This window comes from Pan paniscus, chromosome 8, assembly GCF_029289425.2.
Source record: "Pan paniscus chromosome 8, NHGRI_mPanPan1-v2.0_pri, whole genome shotgun sequence".
Taxonomy (NCBI): Eukaryota; Metazoa; Chordata; class Mammalia; order Primates; family Hominidae; genus Pan; species Pan paniscus.
In genome coordinates, this window is record NC_073257.2 from 33488582 (window position 1) to 33512095 (window position 23514).

At 37.2% G+C, this 23514-nt stretch overlaps 1 protein-coding gene across 5 annotated transcripts in view; it reads right to left on the minus strand.

Annotated features, from left to right (window-relative positions):
* The window catches only part of NEBL (nebulette), a 395768-nt gene that overhangs the window by 24073 nt on the left and 348181 nt on the right, over positions 1–23514 (minus strand). For 3 of the 5 annotated variants that reach the window (XM_055092459.2, XM_034930073.4, XM_055092458.2), the window contains exon 5: positions 8964–9135. In XM_055092459.2, the coding sequence (XP_054948434.1) occupies positions 8964–9135 (172 nt within the window). Of the gene's footprint in view, positions 1–4737; positions 4888–6033; positions 6127–8963; positions 9136–10130; positions 10236–11830; positions 11924–13805; positions 13899–15631; positions 15725–19411; positions 19505–22659; positions 22753–23514 lie in introns of all 5 variants that reach the window. The other 2 variants (XM_003806692.5, XM_055092460.2) reach the window with 2 other exon arrangements.

A 23514-nucleotide genomic window follows, 5' to 3' on the forward strand; every position in this document is an offset into this window, starting at 1 on the left:
AAAAAAAAAAATATATATATATATATATATATATATATATATATATGCACACATACTGGGAATGTTTCCACTTTAGAGTATTTTTTCAGCTATGCTTTAATGTCATTGAAACATATCAAAACATCATAAAAATGTAAGAATCTTCTTGAAAGCCTTCCCCAAGAGAATTTTATTTTATAAAAATAATTATACTTACATATATTTATGCATGTGGTCCTTGTTTTTAAAATATTCATTTGGCCATTTTATTCCCTCTCCAAATAGTTGCTGAATGCTTATTCTAAGAGCTAGAGATACAACAGTCAACAAAACAGCCAGTACCTCTGATCTTGCTGGGCATGCAGAGAGAGACAAATAAATAAATCAATATATAATATCTGAAGTGGTACCAGGTGCTATGAAGGAAAAAATTCAGAGAAAAGGGACAGATAGTCAGGAAAGGGGTGCTATTTTATCTCTAGTAGTTAGAGAGGGTACCATCTGAGCACTGGACATTCAATTCAAAATATGTACTCATTAGCGCACTTCAAGCAGTAGCCCAAACTATTCCATACAAAGTTCCCCTAGCAATCATCCTCCTGTTAGTTTTCTTGATAAGCCGATCATTTGCTTTATCAACCCTCATCACCACACAAGGGTTCACATGACTAACACTACCATTATGGCCTCTAGCTGTAACATGATTTATTTCAACATTAGCAGAAACTAACCAAGCACCGTTCCACTTAAGAGAGGGTGAATCAGAATTAGTCTTGGGCTCCAATGCTGAATATGCTGCAGGCCCACTGAAACATAAAGAAAAATGGCACTTAGCTAAGCAAATATCTGGGGTGGCAGAAGTATTCCAGGCTGGGGGAACAGTGTGTGCAAAAGCCCTAGGGGGCTTGGAAAGTTTGAGTAAAACAAGGGGACCGGAAATGGTGAGAGTGGATAGATATACTTGGAATGGCAGAAAATTAGTTCAGAGCAGTGACCGGGGCCCAAGATCGGACATGGGTCTTGTACACAATGATGAAAATTTGGGTTATATTCAGAACAAAATGATAGAAGAGTGACATGATGTCACCAGGGTTTCAAGAAGATCATTCCAGATGTCAGGTGGAGAACAGATCAGAGCAGGAGGTGGGTGGAAGATGGTGTGGCCAGAGCAGAAGCAGGCAAACCAGTCAGGAGGCAACTATCATTGTCCAAATAAGAGATGACAGTGGCTGATATAAGGGTAGCAACAATGGAGGTAGGGCCAAGCACTCAGATTCTGGATATTTTTGTCATGGTCCAGCTGACAAGATTTGCCAATGAACTAGACATGGGGTATGAGTGAAAGACAAGAGTCAGGGATGACTCCAAAGGGTTTAAGTAGCTGGAAAGTTGTAGTTGTCACTTAGCAAACTGGGAAGCTCAGAAAGGAGATTTCTGCAGGGAAGTGGGAAGCAGAGAGGTGGTATTGAACTTATAAGGTTTGATATATGTCACTAATCATTTGAATACCGACATCAGGTGCCAATTGGTAGAATGTGCTTTGCTTCACTTAAATTAAATTAGCATATTCCAACGTATCCTAAAACCTTTTCAAATTCATATGGCTCTTTTGTGGGCACATGTCACTTGTGTTTATGTTATAAAACTTATTGGTACATCTTGACTTTTGCTTCATACCCCAATATCTATTTTTTAAAATAGGCAATGTCCCTAAAGACAGAGCATCTTGGCCTCAAAACAGAGGACTGAGAACAACGGAAATTTATAATGACCCCAAAGAGTCAACTTTTTGGCCAGGCACAGTGGCTCATGTCTGTAATCCTGGCATTTTGGGAGGCGGAGGCAAGTGGAGCACTTGAGATCAGGAGTTCAAGACCAGCCTGGCCAACACGGCGAAACCCCATCTCTACTAAAAATACAAAAATTAGCCAAGTGTGGTGGCGTGCACCTGTAATCCCAGCTACTCAGGAGGCTGACGCAGGAGAACCGTTTGAACCTGGGAGGCAGAGGTTGCAGTGAGCCAAGATCACGTTACTGCACTCCAGGCTGAGTGACACAGCGAGACTCCGTCTCAAAAAAAAAAAAAAAAAAAAAGTCAACTTTTTCTTACAAGGCATTATTTGAGTCACTGAGTCATCGCTGCTGTCCAAAATCTCCCCCCATCTTTGAAGAAGTATGAAATTCCTCCTTTAAAAAAAAATATGATTATTCCCTCTTACCCAACCATGTGTTACTCAAATTCTAGTATAAATGCAAGAATATTTGCCTATACCTTCTTCCAATGAGACATTTTCTCATTCAGTTTGGCTTAGGATAGGGTCCTCTTGCTAGAAATAATTAGAAAAGAGAAGGAATGTGGGCTTAAGAAAAAGAGGTGATTAACTAACAGCAGCAGGTTTTTACAGCCTTGGAGGAGAGAATGCAAAGAGACAAGTGACGTGGGTGTGGTCTGCTGCTGCAGAGGGAGTAGAGGCATCCAAGCAGAGGCCCTCCGAATTCCTGATCTCTACACAGATTCATTTAGGACCTAAATCATAGACTTGGATGGATGATTTCCAAACTGACCTCCGGTGCGGCCTCCTCTTCTAAACTCTAATTGTGTGTGTGATGCTTCCATTTGAACATCTCAATGTTCTGCCCTATCCAATGCATGCGTCTATCCAATCAGATATTGCATGCTCTGTCCTATCAGAAACACTTTTCTCCCAAAGCCCCACAGCCTCGTTAACGTCCATCAGCATTCACATCTCTACTCAAATATCCCCTCCCCAAGGAAGGTTTCCCTGACATCAAGGCCCGATGCAGCTGCGCTGTTATTATAGCCCTCATTCCACCCCCTCACAGGCCTGATTCTGCTCTTCATTATGTCTTACTTGTTTAAGTGTCTGCTAAATGTCAAGGTCCCCCCACCAGCCTCTAAGCCCCTTACAGCGGATGCATGTTTCTTTTGCTCACTGCTGTGTGCATTGCCAGATCTAAGCTCTTGGCCAGTGCACAAACAGCACTCAGTAAACATTTGGTGACTAAATGAATGAATGATGGACTGAGGAGGATAGACATGAAATAAAGGGTCACTCTTGAAACAAAGACTCTCTGGTACATTGCCTTTGGGAGAGACATCAATTCCAGTACGCTGAACTGAGTAACATTAAATAAGGTTGATCAACATTAGTTCTTGTATTTGCTTTGGGTTTTATTTATCTCTTTAAATATCAATATTATTCTGCGTCTACAGAACCAGGAAGGACACTGAGGGGATAAATCAGTGACCCCACGTCCAAAAAAAGTAATCAGAGGTCAGGTACAGTGGCTCATGCCTGTGATCCCCGCACTTGGGAGGCTGAGGTGGGTGGATCACTTGAGGTCAGGAGTTCCAGACCAGCATGGACAACATTGCGAGACCCCCGTCTCTATAAAAAATACAAAAATTAGCTAGGTGTGGTGGCACACACCTGTAGACCCACCTACTCAGGAGGCTGAGGCACAAGAATCACTTGAACCCAGGAGGTGAAGGTTGCAGTGAGCTGAGATTGTGCCACTGCACTCCAGCCTGGGCAACAGAGCAAGACTCTATCAAAAAAGTAATCGGAAGTTACTGAACCCTTCATTAGCAATTCAGACAGACACAAAAAGGGGAGATTTTCTCATGTATTTTTACCCACAATAAAACAACCAGTTTATAATGATTTCATTAGTTACACAGAAAGGAGACCCTTAATAAATTTCTACCAAAATAAGGTCAGTCCAGTTTTACAATTCAAGATGTATAGAATATAATATATTTTATTCCCATTAGTGTTTCACTGTAATGAGTGCAAAAAAACTAATTACACAGTTATAAAATCTTTCGCAGCTTGGTCATTTCCTCAGTCACATTACTTTTTACCCACCAAGGTGTTAAGTTGCTCAACCTCAAAATTTCCTACCTTTGGGATTTCAACAATATGGCCTTTGAGTTGAAAGGGAAATTCAGTATTGCTTTTGTTCTCATATGCTTCAGTCCTTTCCCCCTCCTTGCTGTACTAAAATATAACTGCAATGAGGTGAGGAAACATTTTAGTCTTAACCTTTAAAAACAGATTTATAAGTAAAATTAGTTTAATACCCTAAAGAAATTCATTGAAGTTCTAGGCTTAATCCATCAGCCTGGATACAGAAAACAGAAGATACAGGAAAAGAGTGGGTATATAAAATAGTGACAAGATTATTAACAATCAATAGTATTTCTCATTTAAAAAAAAAAACCCTCTCATATCCCAAGTATTATGCCCAATTTCTTTTGGCAAGATCTAACTCTGTCTGCAAGTTTATATTAATATTTAAAATATACACATTCATTATAACCTCTGAGGCACCCCAATATTACTGTAAGATTGAGTTTTTTCCTTAATGGAAATCATATAAAAACTATGCAGAACTCAAGTTTCTGCTATGACTGTGTAGTGTGTATATTTATCACATATAACTCCTGTGAAACAGACTCAAGCAGCAAGTCTCAAGACCCTTTTGTCATTACAAATCCATTGCTGTGATAATAGTGAAGTAAGACAGGGGGGAAAATAACATGCAAAAATGCAAATTAGTAGGGTTTTTTCTTTAAAAAAAAAAAAAGACTATTAACTTTCTGAACTTAATTTTAAATTCTCAAATACAGCCAGGATAGATGTTCATGCAAAAGTGAAAAGAATTTTAAAGACACTCTTGTGACACACTTAAAAAATGAATCGATTTTCTTTGTAAGTGGTGCATGTTTGATACCTCCTTCATCAGACGGTCTTGTTATCTCACTGCAGCATGAAAAGCTAGGGTAAATCTCGGAGATTTCTGACCTGTCGTCTCCGAGACCTGTACCGAAAGTACTGCTGGAATGGGATCGAGACCAATGTCGCCTATAGTGACTCGCCTTTTCTATATTGGAGGGAAAATATTTACACGTGTGATTAAGTGACTTGAAAAACAAAATCAACAAAAAATTACTTAAAAGCTTAACAGAGAAGAAAAACAATCTCTTAGTAAAGAATAACTCAAAATCTCAGCTCTAGGCACCTATTCCCAAACTTCAGCATGCATTGCGTCAACTACATGAATGACTTAACCGTCGTTTTATGCTTTTTTAAGTCTCAATTTTAAAGGACGGGTAAGGGATAGGAAATTGACAAGGACTAAGAAAACATTGGTAAACTAATAAATTTTTGTTAATTGTAATGCCTGGTTTTCAATAATTCCTTTAAACTATCACCAGATACATAGTATGTGTTGCCTTTTCTTTATTTTTAGAAAATCAAGTGACACTGTTTGGCTAACTATATGAATGAAAGTGACTATAAAAGTACTAGAATTCCTGCTTTTCCTCGGGTATTCAATTCTATTCACATCAACAATTAAATATAGAGTAGAAATCAGGGGTTAGAGCAAGATCTAAATGACATAGCTATCTACTGTTTAACATAACTGCATAACTGTCAGAGAAAATTTGAAATGTCAAATCAAGCCATCATTCGTACCCCAACTATTCATTTTTTTGCCTTTAATTATGAACTTGCAATCTAAGTTAAAAGCCAACTATGCTTCCTATGTAAACTATTCATTTTACATTATATAAAATGTCAAAGAAAATTTTAAAGATACTTGAAAATTTATTTTAAGACATCTACGATGCCATGTAAAAAACCTTTCTACTGTTCTATATATAATTCTTTAAATCTACCTTTAAAAAATTATAACAATGTATTTCATGAAACAAATCTCCTTTTGTCTCAGCAGTTTAGCGCAATCCAAATAACTGTATTTGTAAACCCAGAAATAATATAAAAGCATTCTTACTAATAAAAAGCTTATTTAAATGAATCTAGGACAGACTAATTAAGATATATTAAAAAGTTTTCTTTTCGTAAATGACTAATTGTATTTAAAAGTAGCATAGCATTTTTTTGGTTTGCCAAATTCTCAGCTTTAAAATTTACATTACACAGTACAATGAACCTCTACAGTTCATAGTGGTTCACTTTTGGGACAAAACCACATAAATGGGATGAACTAAAAAGTGAGTAATACCAGAGAGCATATGGAGACTTCTAGACTGAATATTGTCTTCCAGGGGATCAAGGTCGAAGATGGAGCCAGGATCTGTGCGCCAAACTTTGAGGTCTTTTGCCAAAAGGAAGAAATCAACATTCATCAAGAAGGAATTTAAAAAAGGAAAAAAAAAAAAAGCCAGTACCCAAAAGAGTCGAGACAAAGTATGCAAAGGAATAGATATAAAAAGCAAACATGTAACAGACAAACTCACAGTGCTGCTGACTTCAGAAGAGAATGAAAAGATACTTGCTTTCACAAGTATCTGTTAAGAAATCTTTGTAATCAGATTGAAGTTGCCTGCTCTATTCATTGAGCTGCCCTATCAGACCTTGCTGAAGTACCTGTGACCCATCACACAACACAGGAGCACATGGGGCAGCTATATGCATTCCCTCACAGCACCCCTGAATCCCCAGTCACTCTTGCTCTCCACAGGCTGAAACAAGCAAAATGTTTGATTATAGTTTCTGATTCAGGACATGTGAGTAATTCATAGGAAACAATTGAGAAGTTTATGTTTAAAAAACAAAACAAACAAAAAAAAAGTCCCTTTCTATAACAGAAATAAATATTTAAAATGTGGAATGGTGGCAAGTCTAGTTTTCATTCTGAGTCTATGAGTGCAAGTTAAGTGTATCTTAGGGGATGCATATCTTATTAGATACACTTATTTAAAAAGTGTTACAAGCAAGGCACACAGCAAGGAAATATGATGAATGAAAAGAGAAATAATATCAGCTTCCTGCTGTCAATGGACCCCTGCTGTAGTCAGTGATCAGACTGTGCAAACCACTTTATTCTCCTCTTATTTTAATAACTTCTGAATTCACCAGTCTCTCCAACAAAAGGGCATCAGATCCTAAAATAAGCTGTTTACAGCTGTACCAACAACTGGGAAAAAAAAAAACCTAGTTATAGACATACGGCAGAAATGGGGCTACAGCAAAAACAATTAATTTGTAAAATGGAACTGGAAATTTGCTTGTCTGTTTTTAATTAATATTATGTAGTGCTGACCATATGCCAGGCACTATTCTCATTTAACACCTAATTAATTTAAGTTTCATACATATTATCCTCATTTTGTAGATGAGGAAACTGAGGCACAGAGAAATTGAGTAGCTTGGCCAAGGTTACACAGCTCATAAGAAGTAGCAGAGCCTCCAACAAAAATAGAAGCAGCACAAATTGGCTTAATCTGAATTACTCAGAAAATCTCTAAACGTGTATTTTCATGCCTGATACAGAAGCTGGCTCATTGGAAAGTTTAATGTTGGCCAATTATGGAAATTTCAATGGAAAACAGTTCTTCCCAATAAGAATAAATAAACTGACTTCTGGATTGGCAAGTAAGTAAATAACTTAGAGTCATACATCTTATATTTTATAAAACAATCATAATTTCAACCTCAATGGTTTTGAGTACTGAATTCTGAGAGCCCATGGTCTAGACAGTTTCATGGTTTTTAGCAACGACCTCACCATCATTCCTGACCTCTGATGTCTGCAGGGCCTGGAAGTAAGCTGTACAGACTTTAGCAGTTCCACCCTAAGTGAGATAAATCAGAACCCCTGCACTATCCCTTAAGATAGTTCCATCCCTTTAGCACAAAGCAATGAAACTCTAATTTGGTGTCACATTTAATGAAAACATCACAACTCATCCATCCAACTTAATGTGATCCTTTTAAGTAATCAACTCAGGCAGATCAGCAAAGCTATCAATTGCCTACAAACATGTTTGGAATCCTTCTTCAGAAAATACTTCCAGACTCACTTTAGTATAATCATCGAAGTTACTTAGTGCTGCTCTGACTTTAGCACCCTGGTTTTGTAAAGACATTACCCTGTCAAATTTAGCTTATCTCTAAATGGCCTTTCACTAGTACCAAAAAATAAGCTCCTACTTTTGAAGATGAAGAAAATCTAACACTGATATTACTGAGTGGCATATACCAAAAATATTCTTTAAGCTACGTAACTACACAATTCAGAGGTTAACTGCTCTGAAGGAGACAATAGTCTTCAGTTGTTGATACAGACTGAAAAATCAATAACCATCCTTCCTAGCCCTGCCTTATACTTCAGTATGATCCTTTCTGATATCTCAGCCACCATTCAACAAATATCCTTCTAGGATTTCTCCTGACTATAAGAAACAGATAGCAGGAATAAAAGTTTGCTCTCTTAATTGCAAGACTTTCAGATGGCTCTCAACTATTCCAGTCCAGAAATAATATTTTTAAAATGAGCTATTACTATTATGGAGTACCATCAGAACGCCCATGGCATGTCTGCTTGTGATAAAAGGACCTAAACGCAATATGGTTATTTCTGCCACTTATGCACATGATGTCAACAGAACAACATGTCAACCAAGCAGAAAAACAATTATTTTGTTTTTCTTTTTAAAGAAAAACAAAGTAATTGTTCAACCATTGTGATCACTCATATCTCTGCTGCTTCTCTGCTTAACAAGGAGGAAGATTCTTTTTGTTATTATTATTATACTTGAAGTTCTAGGGTACATGTGCACAACGTGCAGGTTTGTTACATACGTATACATGTGCCGCGTTGAGGTGTATCTCCTAATGCTATCCCTCCCCCCTCCCCCCACCTCACAACAGGCCCCGGTGTGTGATACAAGGAGGAACATTCTTAAAATTAGCAAGGTATTAAAGACAGAGCTTCCAATAATAGAAAAGACTTGAGATGATACCAGGTGAATGCCAGAAATCCCATTCCACATCGTACAAAAATAATAATTTACCTGCAGTCCATTTTAAATTGGGTACCACAACCAACATGTGATGAGGAGTCAGATGACTCAAGAGGGTAATTCTGAAGCTAGAGCAAGCATGATCTTTTCGACCACACACGCCTGCCGACAAACGCCGTCAGCTTACCAACAATGATTCCAGGTCTCCTGTCCATCTCCACGATGTGAGGGTGGACCCCTTTATAGGCAGCATCGCTGACCACCTGGGTGTTCTTCCTCACTCTCTCTGTCACAGGATCGTCCACGACGGGAGTAAAGCCTCTCCCCTTTGTTTTTTCAAAATCTTCATGGTATTTTACCTGAAAAAGGAAAAATCATCATACTGAATTTTGCGGACAGTTACCTCTTTCACAACATTTTTATTAAATGACAGGTGTACACTGCACTGGCTGCATGCAGATTGTCTACATGTATGTATCTTTTCCAAATACTCCAAAACTAAAGTCTGGAACTTCAGTTTCTTAGCATCAGAAATCAAGTGCTGATATTTTCACAAAGTTTTTAATCATTATAGCTCATATCTATTTTAAATTATATATAAAACTATATATATATTATTGAGAGCTTGTAAAAATACATATTCTCAAATCCTGGTTACTTCCTAAAATATACTAATTTAAATATAAATTAAAATTCCTATCTCTTCAACTTCAGTATGCAATAAAGTGATATCTATTTCCAGGCAATCATTCATGAAAATGGCATTATTTAAAATTAGTTTGAAATTTTATAGGTAACAATATATACCATGTTTAATATAATTACAAAAACTTATACTTCAAAATATACTTTTTTTATGTCCTGAAATTAGGTCCAGGAGATAGTTGTATAACTGTAAATTATACTAGAAACCATTGAATTGAACACTTTAAATGGGCAAACTTTATGGTAGGTAAATTATATCTGATAATATAATTTTTAAAACACACATTTTTAAAAACACAGCTTTAAAAACACACTTCTTTTCATATCCTTTATGACAGGCAAACAGACCAAATTTTTTCTTAGAATTAATTGGAAAGAAGTCTACACAAATATCTTTCACACTATGAGTTTATAGTAGTCACGTTAGAAATAAAGACACACCAGAAAAAGTCACTGAGAAAAATCATTTTATTAGACTAAATGTTTCCACTGCATTTCAGTGTGATTAGAAATGCCCCTCCCTCAAAAGACAAGCCAACCACATTTCCATGCTTTGTTAGTTATCGGATTGATAGTGAAGTAATGCCATCCATGCACTGGATCCGGCCATTCCTTAGCATGTTTTAAGAATGATCTGGTTGGACCCTACCATTGAAATATGATTTTGTGCTTCTTTAACATGTCTCATAGCAGGTGTATCTAAAATCAGACTTGGTCTACCTTTCATCTGTTTATGGTCCTGGGTATATTTTACCTGCAAAGTAAATAGTAGGCATAAGACAACGATAAGAAAACACATGATGTAACATTTTTAAGCTTTACAAATGAGTGAAACACATGCAACATACTTGAAATTATTTTCCAGGTAACTATTTCAGTGAATTAAATTTTGTTCTAGAATAGCAACCTAAAATTTTACAATCAAAGATCTCCTCCACCGCCTACTGCAAAATGACCTAAATCTATCAACTCTAAACAAATGTGTGAATGACCAATAGTAACTATCTATCTAGTCTGTAAACCTGCGCAGGCCCGAGGACTCGTATCTGTAATCACAGCACTCTGGAAAGCTAAGGTGGGAGGATGACTTGAGGCCTGGGATTTGAGACTAGGCTAGGCAGCACAGTGAAACCCCCCATCTCTACAAGTAAAAATTAAAAAAAAAAAAATTAGTTGGGCGTGTGCCTGTAGTCCCAGCTACTTGAGAGGTTAAGACAAGACAGCTGCTTGAGCCCAGGAATTCAAAGCTGCAATGAGCTATGATTGTGCTATTGCATTCCAGCCCGGGCAACAGAGACTGTGTCTCAAACACACACATACACACATATACACACACACACACACACACACACACACACACACAACTGGTTATCATATTTAAATTAAACAGAGAAAATCCAAAACTATTAAATAGAACCCAAAGTTATTTTGTTTCTAAATTTCCCCATTTTCTACCATAAGAGTGTTGAAAAATGCATACAAGCTACTCTCTATTTCTTTTTATTTTTTTCTCTGCTTAGGGAATAAGAAATAATGAGGAACAAATTTAGTTGTTCTTCTAAGCAGCCACAACTTAAAGGTAATGTATGTTAAATACACACAGCATCTCTGGACAGAAATGTCACTAGGAAGCTGTAAATTGCAAAGCCTAAATGCTGATTCTCAGGCAAACAGCTATTCAGGGTGTGCTAAGAAAAGGGCCTGTGTTCTTCACAACTGCCCATCAGAACACCGCCATTTATGAAACTGATTAGGTGTAAGATATGGATACCACTTATTGTGGACCTGAGGGCATTATGTACAATTCAGAATTGAAGCCCTGATATTCACTAAGAGGAAGCACAATATTCAAATAAGATACTCATGTACACCACTGGACTTTGGTGAGCAACTGAATTCTACGTTAATTGTATTTAAGGATTCTTTTCTGTAAGTCTTTAGTGGGGGTAATGATTCATCTCCTATTTTGTTTTGCAGACAGCATTTAACAATCCATGTTCAATGAAATATTTCAGGAAAATGACAATTATTTAATGCACACATCAAAGGCTTTACCACCTTCAAAGACACGGCTAACATATCATGAATAGCTGTTTAAATGAATATAATTTTAACCTAAGCTTTGAATGTAACTGTTGGTCACATCTGGAAATAACAAAGAGTTGCAAGATAATGTAAATGTTTGCAGTGGCAGCTTTTGGAAGTCATCTGAAATAACACACGTACTTATTGGACACATCACAAATGTTTCTTGAAAATAAGTTTTATTTTCACAAGCAAAAGAGGACCGCAAGTAAATAATAAAAGACACATCCTTTGTGATAGTCTAAAATGAAGAAAACCACTTGCCGAGCTAATATTTTCTTGATTCTTCTTCACTCTTTCCATTTCAGGAGTTACACTTAAAGCGGTAGCTCTTCCCAGCTGACCTTTGTAATAAACCTATCATTTCAGAGAACAAAAAATAGAATACTATGAATCAATTCAACTAAGAGACTTATTTATTTATTTAAGACAGGGTCTTGCTCTGTCACCCAGGCTGAAGTGCAGTGGTACAATCTTTGCTCACCACAGCCTCGACCTCCCAGGCTCAGGCAATCCTCCCACCTCAGCCTCCCAGGTAGCTGGGATTACAGGCACCTGCTACGATGCTTGGCTAATTTTTGTATTTTTGTAGAGATTGAGTTTTGCCATGTTGTCCAAGCTGATCTGAAACTCCTGGGCTCAAGTGATCCACCCACCTCAGCCTCCCAAAGTGCTGGGATGACAATCCTGAGCCACAGTGCCTGGCTCATAGTATTTATTTTAATGAGATAGTCAGGGAAGTTTTGTAGGAAACTACAAAAAATATTTTCAGAGGTTGAGTTGTATTTAAAATGCTGGCATCATAAATCAATCTATTTCATTTCATCCCATAAGAGAGTACATGTGTCCAAATCACTGTGGATGTACTCCAATACATAGGCATACCATCCGTAAAGCTGTAATAAATATTTAATCACAAAAGGAAATGAGAATAAATGTCTTCATGGATATTACTTAAAGGTATTCACCGTAGACTGGTACTACATGGTGGTGGTTTCTTAGGAATTAACTGCGGCAGAATTTTTGTAAAGATGTGTTTAAATAGGTGACTGTGGGCATCCTTTAAAAAGCCAGCATGCTTCTCACTGGTCCACTCCTTGTCTCAATAACAATGTTCCTTTTTGAGAATAATGGAGTCACATCAAGTATGACTCTAAATATATGGGGGAAAGATGAGCGTCTACTTCTCTAAAATATAGTTGTTAGGAAAAGTATCAATCACCTGCCTTTGCATTATAAACTGGTAAAATGACTTTAAAGGTGTGAAGAATAAAAGATTTCTTTGAACGTAATAGATTTCCAAGTTTCCTCTTCCAAAGAACCCAATCTATATGTTAATGACTGTAAAAGAGGACTTTCTTCTTGAACTGCATCCGTGAATTATTTCAACAACAGGGAATCGGAGCAGGCCACAAGTTGGTGTCTAGGTAAAAACTGCCAGCCCCTTATTAAGTGCCCCCAAAATGGTCCTGTCCAATATAACCTATTCAGCCATGCACACATTATCATTTCTTCCTAGACTTTGCCCAAAAATGGAGTCATAATTGTGGGAAGTGGAAAGTGGGGCTCGGAGGAAGCGCAAGAACAGGAACACATGCTGGTAGAGAAGGGAGGGAAAATGTTTGTTTGTAGGGCCAGGATGCCAGAAGCTACGACTCTGGGCCTTGAGGGGACCATAGCACCCATCAGCTAGATGACAAGATAGAAGGGATACACAGCAACCTGTCAAAAAAAGTCACCCAGGCCCGGTGGCACACATCTGTAATCCCAGCACTTTGGGAGGCCAAGGTGGCCGGATTGCATGAGCTCAGGAGTTTGAGACCAGCCCAAACCCCGTCTCTACAAAAAATACAAAAATTAGCCAGGTGTGGCAGCATGTGCCTGTAATCCCAGCTGCTTGGGAGGTTGAGGTGGGAGGATCACTTGAACCCAGAAGGCAAAGGTTGCAGTGAGTCAAGATTGTGCCACTGCACTCCAGTCTGGGTGACAGAGCAAGACCCTGTCTCAAAAAAACAAAAAGAAAAAAGTCATCCTGATGAGTCACTGGGAACCCTGAGGTGGGGAACACCTGACTGTACCCACAATACCAAAGTCCCTGAAATCTTTCAAATAAGTTGTTAGTCAAATGAGAACACGACATCAGCTCAAGGTTATGAAAATTCTATAAATACAATCCCTTCATTCACACGTGGACAATGCATTTGATAGTGTAAGAAAAAAGTTACTAAGATGATCACACATTGCTGATGTTTTTCTGGTTTTCTTTTGCCCTCTTCAGCTCTGGTGGATCAGAAATTGCAGTTCCCCGCTGAAGTTCTCCCTTATATTTTACCTAAGAAGGATAAATAAGAACTTTAACAGATAGCACAATGGGCTCCACTGAAATACCACAAAGGACGAGGCTCAAAATTAGCATCAACTTTTTACACATTTTTTTTCCACAGTTGATTACATCAACCTTCACGCTTACATATACGCCCACATTCCGATGGGTCTGATTTAGCAAGCACAAGTTGTTGCTGGTACTGTTTAAATATGTCTTCAATAAATGCTTTCCTCTTCAATATCAAAATTAACCATAAATTCCACAAATAAAAGTAATGGAATCATAAGGCAACATGCTTTAAAAGAAACGCCAGAATGTAGTCATTACAAGAGAACTCTTGTGAAGTCCATTCCCTGTCACCCTAGAAGGCTTTTTACTGTCTTCTGACCGTGGGGCTTCTCCCTTCAATAGAAGCTAAAGCTCTCTGACTCCTACCACCTCCCAGGGATATTATAAGGATAAACAGTGTTGAGCCTCATTATCTCCACCCAGGAGAACCTACTCTTACATTTTGAAGTCTTTCAAAGGTACTTGTTTTGGAAAAAGAAGGCTTTTGTTTGTATTGGTGAAAGTTCAACAATACATTCCAATCTCAGCTCTGCCTTTACTAGCTGGGTGTGGGGGCCGGGGGTGGGAGGCCAGCATGTCCTCTGACCTCCCCAAGACTCAGTTTCCCACATCTACCAACCAGAGAAACAAACAGTGCTGACCTCATGGGTTTACACAGAACATTAGTACAGGGCCCAGCACAGAGTAGCGCTGCCTTGTTAACTATTTTTGCTTTATTCACAACAGACTATTGAATGACTGAAAAATGTTTTCCATTTATAAGGCTCTTTGACTTGATACTATGTCTTAGAATGCCAGTCAAGCCAGGTCTTCTTTTGCCCTGTTCCAATATATATATATTTTTCTTTTCATATTGACATCAGATCCAGTATTCTCCATTAACTGCATTTTTTTAAAGAGATTTACCAACTGAACTATGAGGTCCTTGAGGATAGAAAGTGGGTCTTACCCATCTTTGTGTCTGAGTGACCAGGACAATGCCCAGTACATTTGGGTACTTAATGAAGATCTCTTGAATAAGCAAACACAGCTAAGGTACAGCAACACAGTCCCAAATTTCCTGGACACGCAGTTCATGCCCTTCAACAAGGAAATGTGAAAAGGAACATCCAAAAATGCAGAGGGTGTAAAACTTTTCCTTTTTAAATTTTTAGATAGTTTTATTAAATCTGGAGATATTCCGTTTATCATCATCATTATTATTGCAGTTGTTAAATTTTACAAAAGAATTAATGCTGCATGTACATATTCACTTTTTCATGTTATAATGATATGATTCATCCATATAATTGCATGTTGCTCAAATTCATTTTTTTTTTTAAACTTTTAAGTTCAGCGGTACATGTGCAGGTTTGTTACACAGGTGAACTTGTGTTATGGGAGTTTGTTGTACAGATGACTTCATCACCCCGGCATTAAGCCCAGTACTCAACAGTTACTTTTCCGGATCCTCTCCCTCCTCCCATCCTCTCCCGTCCAACAGGCTCCGGTGTCTGTTATTCCCCTCTATGTGTCCATGTGTTCTCATCATTTAGCTCTCATTATTATGCAGTATTTGGTTTTATGTTCCTGTGTTAGTTTGCTAAGGATAATGGCCTTCCAAAGGGCATATTTTTAAATAAAAATATGTTATGTTTGAGAAAATATAAAAGGAAACAGAAAGGACTTGCCGCACTCAGCTGCTCCTGGTTTCGCCTCACTCTCTCTATCTCCGGGGTCATGCTTACCGGAGTGGCCTTGTAGTTTTGCTCTTTATACTGGAGCTGAGAGACAAGGTGCAAGACAGTTTGAGATTATGGGAAATAAATACATCCCAAAACATTGCAACAGATTTTTTTAAAACGTCACATGGCTACAGAACATTCATTAATAAGATCATCATCAGGATTTCATAGTGAAATATGTATTGCTTATAGATTTTATCTTCTTGGCGATGCCAGTCTTTTCCTTGTCAAGTGGTTTTGTTGTCGTTGTTGTTGTTTTATTTTTGAGACAAGGTCTTGCTCCGTTGTCCAGGCTGGAGTGCAGTGGCATCATCACAGCTCACTGCAGCCTCAACCTCCCAAGCTCCAGCAATCCTCCCGACTCGGCCTCCCAAAGTGCTGGGATTACAGGTGTGAGCCATCACACCCAACCCTTATCAAATGTTTTAAGTCACACTTTTCGTTGTTTTCCTTCAGATTATATTATTTATTGGTGGCCTCTCTGAGTTTGATCTTATCAGTAATAATGAATAATCCCCTCATCAGTAAGAATGAATTCTATGAATTCATTTCTTCATAGCACTAAAGCAACATTTATCAAATTGCCATTTTATATTTAAAAATAATAATTCTACATTCTTATCATTGGGAAGGAGAGTAACAAAATCCTGTACCTGAACTTTAGTGATAGACTATTACTGTATAAAGAAACCTTGAACTTCAAAGGTTCTTCTCTATGCCGTTCTAACATTGGAAGCCCCATCTCTGACCTAGCATTATAGAAATTTTCCTGACTTAATGCACAGAGGTGTTTTTCTTAGCTGGGGATCTAACTCCATTGTTTGTGGTCAGCTTTCCCAACAATTCCACAACACCTCCCAAAATAAATGAGCATCAATAGAGAAAATCAGAATGGCAAATGAACTTTTGGCAGACAAAAGTAGAGCTGGAGGTTAAGATCTCATTAGAAGAAACTTCACAGGGACAGTTTTAGTGTCTTTTTAGGCTTTAAAGCTCAGGTTAGGGAATTTTCTTTTACAAGAAATCCCCACAAGACCTGCAGGGCCTGCTGATGAAATAGACTTGAGGTCGGGTTTGGTGGCTCACGCCTGTAATCCTAACAGTTTGGAAGGCCAAGGCAGGTGGATCAACTGAGGTCATGAGTTCGAGACCAACCTGACCAACATGGTAAAACCTCATCTCTACTAAATATACAAAATGAGCCAGGCATGGTGGTTTGCATCTGTAATCCCAGCTACTCAGGAGGCTGAGGCAGGAGAATTGCTTGAACCCAGGAGGTAGAGGTTGCAGTGAAATGAGATCACGCCACTGCACTCCAGCCTGGGTGACAGAGTAAGACTCTATCTCAAAAAACAAAACAAAAATAAAAAAGAAAGAAAGAAAAGAAAAAGAAATAGACTTAAGATGCATACTCTTAGTAGTGAACATGACAGTGAAGGGAAGTTGAATAAGTTTAAAAAATAAATGAAAAGGGGTAAGGTTCCTCTGGCCTCTTTCCTCGATATGTAACTTTCTGTGTGCCATGGTATGTAGTTTGAGATGTTAGGCAGATTCTTGCGACTGGGTGATTGAGCTAAAGGGAGGAAAGTTTCAGTTTAATCTGTATCAAGCTTGAAAGAAATCACTCTGGCTAAAGCTCAAAGGGGTTACATCTGAATAGTAAATTCACATTATCGACAAAGAGAAACTCTTACTGCCAATTTCTAGTGGATATAAGTTTGGGTGCATAAGTTTGATAGAATCTTCACATCTTGTATTCATCCCTTCACAAACATGCTGTGTGCTTCACAATCAATATCTCTTCAATACTCTTATCCTTGCTTTATATAGAGGAAATTTAGGTTTCAAGAGGTGAATGGCTTACAACAATTATACAACAAGTAAGATCTGGAGTTAGGATCAAACCATCCAACAGTCCAGGATCCAGGGTTCACGTTCTTTTCCACCACTTGAGTGTTATCCAAATTTCCCAAATTTCTGCCATTTGCATGCCCCTTTCTCTATGTCATACCAGATAAATACTACAAATAACACCTACAATGTTATACTTTTTCATTAAATTAATTCACTGTTTATTTTCAAATAAAGTTATTTCTAAGAGATTGTTATATTTCTACCATCAATTGAAAACTAGTCACCCTTCTTTTGGAAGAAGGTAAACATTAGAACAATTTAATCACGAAGTCAACTGCTCTTAAACATTAAGATTATCAGTAAGCCACATAATATCTACCGGAATGCCATAATGGTATATGAACCACACTTTAGAGACACTGTGGGAATCCATACTACCTTTTTGTGATCTGTATCTCAACTTCCCTCTCCAGCATACGCTCCTGCCATCTTTCACCCCAAGTACTCATCACACTAAACCCTCTTCTTGAATTCTGGAACAAGCCTTGGATCTTGAACATATTTGGTTTGCTCTGCCAGGAATGCCTTTCCTCACAAAACTCAGCTCTAAACCTTTATTACCTTTTCAAGATCTAACTCCAACGTTACCCCTTCCCCAAGGCTCTTTGTCTCTTCCACTGCATAGCCGTCCTTCTGCGTTCGCACAGCACTTTGCAAGAGGCATTATTACTTATGATTAAATGAGATATTGCAATGTAAAGTACCCAAAATGCATAGTAAGCACCCAACAAATAACAGTTATTGTAATGGAACTTAAACAGTGAACATAGCTATATACTCCTATCTCTGTTTCTCCTACAAACCTTGAGGATGCCCACGACCCCTAATCTCAGGGCATACCTCTCATCTTTAAAATCCCCCAAGAACAAGAACAGAGAAGACATTCAATAACACATTTCATGTTTAGTTTTGTCACTTGTTTTGTTTTGTAGACTAATATATATATATGTTATCTATCTATCTATAGATAGGTCTATCTATAGATAGATATCTATACCTATTTTTATAAATATATATATTCATAGATATCTATACCTATTTTCAGAAATAGGTATAGATAAAAGAAATAGAAAATTTTCTTTTTTGTGATTTGTTTTGCTTTGTAGACTAATATATAGATAGTCTGTATGTCTATATAGATAGGTAGTAGTCTAGATATAGAAAGACTATATAGAGATATATAGAGACTATCTAATATAGACTATATATAAACTAATATAGATTATATAGAGATATACAGACTATCTAATATAGGCTATATATAGATATATAGAGACTATAGATATATAGATATATAGAGACTATAGATACATATATATGTCTACAAAACAAAATAAATGACAAAACAAAAAAGAAAATATCAATATATGTTTCTGAAAATAGGTTTCATTCTTTTTTAATTATTATAGATTCAAAGGTACAAGAACAGTTGTGTTACATAGATATATTGCATAGTGGCGATGTCTGGGCTTTTAGTGTAACCATTACCCTAGATAGTGCACATTGTACCCAACAGTATTTCACCTCTCACCCTGCTCTCACCCTCCTACCTTTTGGAGTCTCCAATGTCTATGATTCCACTCTGTATGTCTGAATAATATGTGTCTTTAATAAATAAATGCTGACACAAGGCATTAGGCTAGGTGTCATGGAGGGCATACAGATGTGTAAAATGCTAGCTCCACTTTTAAGGAACCGATCCTCTCGCAATGAGGTTCATTGTGATGGCATTTGATCTGTACAGGTTTTATGCTGTCATTATGTGTTGATATACAATAAAATTTTTTAAAAATACTTAAGAAATATGATCACATTGCTGATGTTCTTCTGGTTTTCTTTAACTCTCTTTAGTTCTGGAGGATCAGAAATGGCTGTTGCATGTTTAATCTCTTCTTTGTATTTCACCTGCATAATTTATAAGAATATAACGTTAACTTTATTCTATGCAAGGCTTTAAAATATTGAGAATTCTTCAATTGTAACTATTGCATAATTGAATTTTATTAATTCCAACATTACTTTTCCTTCACTGGGGACATAATTCTTAATTTTATATGATGCTTTCAGGATTCCTTATTCCTAAGGTACAAATAAATCCGTATCTATTCACTTATTCATCACTATAGGAGTTTTTTAAGTAAAATAAGCAAATGTTGCTTATAAAAATAAATTTTATCATTAGGCAGATGCAGGAAAAAAACCTTGTAAACTATCATAAACAAAATGATTATTTTCTATCCAAAAATCAGTTTCTATTAATATGGTAATTAAAATTTAACAAGTATTTAAAGGCAAAAGTCAAATTTATTTAGCCACAGAGTCTGGGGAGCATTGCTTGTCTGACTGAGAGCACATAAATAATAAGGAAATAAATAAGGAAATAAGGAATTCCTTATAGAATAAGGAAAAAAATTAAGTGAGCACAATAAAAGAAGAGAAAAAGGGAGATGGAAGGAAATGTACTAAAAGCATAGACCACTGGGTCCTGCATCACTATAAGGAAGGTCAGCGCCAGGAAGTCAGAGATGTCTGCTATCCACACAATCACATTAGGAAAAGCTCACCTTTATCCTGGCTTCTACTTCACTCAAAATCTCCCCCATCAAATATATTTAGAGGAAGATCAATCAGGCAAATGGTAATACAAGCATACAGTTATGCATGGGACAAGAAAGAGTTCTTTGAACTCATAAAATGATTAGTGATACTATCACTTCAGGTGGTATTTTAATATGTCTAAAATTCATAGAAGATAATTCAAATTCAATCTTCCTTGAATGAAAAGGATACATATATATGTAAGTATATGAAAGCATAGGCTCAACTTAAGAGGCCGTGTTGAAATTTAGTAAATATCTAAATCTACATGAAACATGTTTCAGAAATCACCTGGTAATGTTTAAAATGATTAAGGGTGAAAACCATGCAGACTGTCATAAAGAAACAGTACCTAAATATCTCAGATATCATCTATGTCTTAGTGTCTGTGGATTTCATATAAGTAACAATGCCAATATTAGTCCAGACCCAAAACAGTTAAATTGGAAGTTCACTGAGACAGGCTACCTCTAAATAAAATTCAAAAATAGTTCTTAAGACAGAGAGCTAACAGCTAAAAGGCTTGTACTCTGGAGGTGGAAAATGTCGAGATCTTTAAATGTTAGAGAATCATATCTTGGTTTGACAGATCTAGCTAATCTTAAAAGGGCAACTTTCCATTTGAATACTAAGCAGGAGTTTATGGCCCAACCTCATGCAGATACAGAACTATGCATTTATTGTTTGCTAGAAGAAGCTGTGGGATGCTAACAGAAGAAATGATATACTGTAATACTCTGTGGGATTTTCCTCGGGTGAGAAGCTTAACATGATTAAAGATGAACACTTTTGTTTTTCAAAGGGACTCTAATCAAAATGGCACAGTTATTTCACTGTAGTCTATAGAATTGCACACTACAGAATATTTATAATATTAAACCACAGTACATCGATGGGTGCATTTTAAATATTATCATTGGAAAGAGAAGCAATGAATATTTTATACTTCTCTCCCAAACTAATTCATCTACCAGGCTAACACAGGCTCTCACCATGAAAGATCAGAAGAACACATTCATCCACTCTCATGCACACCTTAAGCCTAGGTCCTCCTTACACTTTCTTCAAGAGACAGCTCCATGGTGCTACAGAGGTTTTATTGCACTCATATTCTGTAGACTTTTTATACTTTTATTTTGAAGTATACTTTACTATTGCATTCTCTTACCTCTTCTACACTTTCTTCACAAACACTGACCCACACTGATATTCTCTGGATGCTGCATAATGACCAAGTGACCCACAGATGAGTCTAATCAAGGCCATTCTGCTTGGATTACTTAAAGGGAAGGTGCTCTTTCCAAGGATAAGGTGAAAAGATAAGTCAGAGTAAGGGATTTAAAGAACGAATCCTTTTTACTTCCTCAAGAAACTAAATGTAATGGAAAGGCACAGTAGCTTATGCCTGTAATCCCAGCACTTTGGGAGGCTGAAGCAGGAGGATCACTTGAGGTCAGGTGTTTGAGACCAGCCTGGCCGACATGGTGAAACCCCATCTCTACTAAAAATAAAAAAAATAAAAATAAATGGCCAGGTGTGGTGGTGTGTGCCTGTAATCCCAGCTACTCGGGAGGCTGAGGCAGAAGAATCACTTGAATCCGGGAGGCAGTCGGGGTGAGCTGAGATTACGCCACTGCACTACAGCCTAAGCAACAAAGCAAGACTCTGTCTCAAAAAAAAAAAAAAGAAAAGAAACTCAATGTACTAAATATACATGGGAGAATATCAAATTGGTAAGAAGAGCAATTATCCATCGCAAATGTCAAACACTCAATGGAAAAAAAAATTTATCCATAATATTAAGCACCTTAATGTTAGAAGGACCCTTCCAACAGAAGAGGACCCCTCCCCCCAGTCTAAATGTTATTGGAAGCTAAGTTATTTCACAATTTATAGCGAAGATGTGTGATTTGTTTTCGTTTTTGCTGGAAGAAGCAGAAGGTAAAACGGGCTGGAAAGAAGAAATGGGCAGAAGCGTGTCTGATAAAAAGCTTAGAGATGTGACTGACATCGGTTAAAAATGAACTGGTACTATTTGCCTTTTCAAATCTAATCCTTCACTTAAGCTGCCAAATAAATGTTCTGGGGCCTTTAATCATTGTATCAGGGAAAAATTTCTTTCTTCCAACTTGTGGAGAGGTACTGAAATGTATCCTTTCTCTGCAAAATTTAATAGAGTTAAAATTCTCTTCAAAGAGATGAAATCTAATCCTAGGTTTCATTAAAATGACCTAGCTCTTCTTCATTGTGATATATCAAAATGAAACACTGCTTCAGAGTCAAGGGGAACAAGGATACAGTTTTTGTTCTGAAAGTTAGATCTTTGATATGTGATGAAATAGCATTTCGATAAAGTGAAGAATAAAAGGAAAAAAGCCATCAGTTGAGTAAAGAACTAAAAACATTTGTCTATAGTTTCTGTTTGCTTTTAGAAAAGATAATTAATGCTGTAGAGAACTTACTGAGCTAATATTCTGCTGATTTTTCTTCACTCGTTCGATCTCTGGGGTATCTTTCACTGCAGTGCCAGCTCCCACTTCTTTCTTATAAAATACCTTTATTATAAGAAAAGGAAAAGGATAACTAAGCTTGTCAGAATTCAAGTCCTAGATCCGCCTCTTAGAAAGACAATTTCTCAGGTTTTATAAGAATATGAATACTGCATCTATTTATGAGTGCCGGAATTATAGGAACCAATTAAATAATCCATTAAGATAATCCATGAAAACTTTGGTTTTATATCCCATAATCTTACAAATAACCCTCTCCTGCTCTAGGTCTAGACCACTACCATGGCTGACTGCAGATTATTTGCTTTAAGAATACACATTGGCAAACCAGAGTTCCTTTCTTCAAATATAAATATATGTCCCATGTGTATTTGAGAAAAAGCAGATATTACAAAAGCCCATTAAGCCGTTATCACTGAATTCAAAAAGAAAATAACATTTTAGGCAATTTCTATGCTCCAAACACAAGGATGCCCACATTCTCTTCCAAGAAAATGTTAGCTCATCGTCAATGTCAATGTTAATTTCAAGTCTATCTTCTTCATCTTCCACTTATTTGTTAACCCTCTCCCATGTGTCTCCACCCCTACTAACGTCTACCCTTCCAAACCCAAAGCAGAACAAAAACACAAGAGTATTTATGAGTGCTCTCGTTATGAGTACTCTGCAGAAAAACAGTAATTATAAGAAAGGTAAATGCGGATAGAATTACTCCCTTTCTTGACGTTTGGTAATCCAGTGGCCCCCGCGTGAGTGGGAGAGCACGGTAGGAGAGATGTTTTCCTCCAAAGGCTAGAACTATAGAAC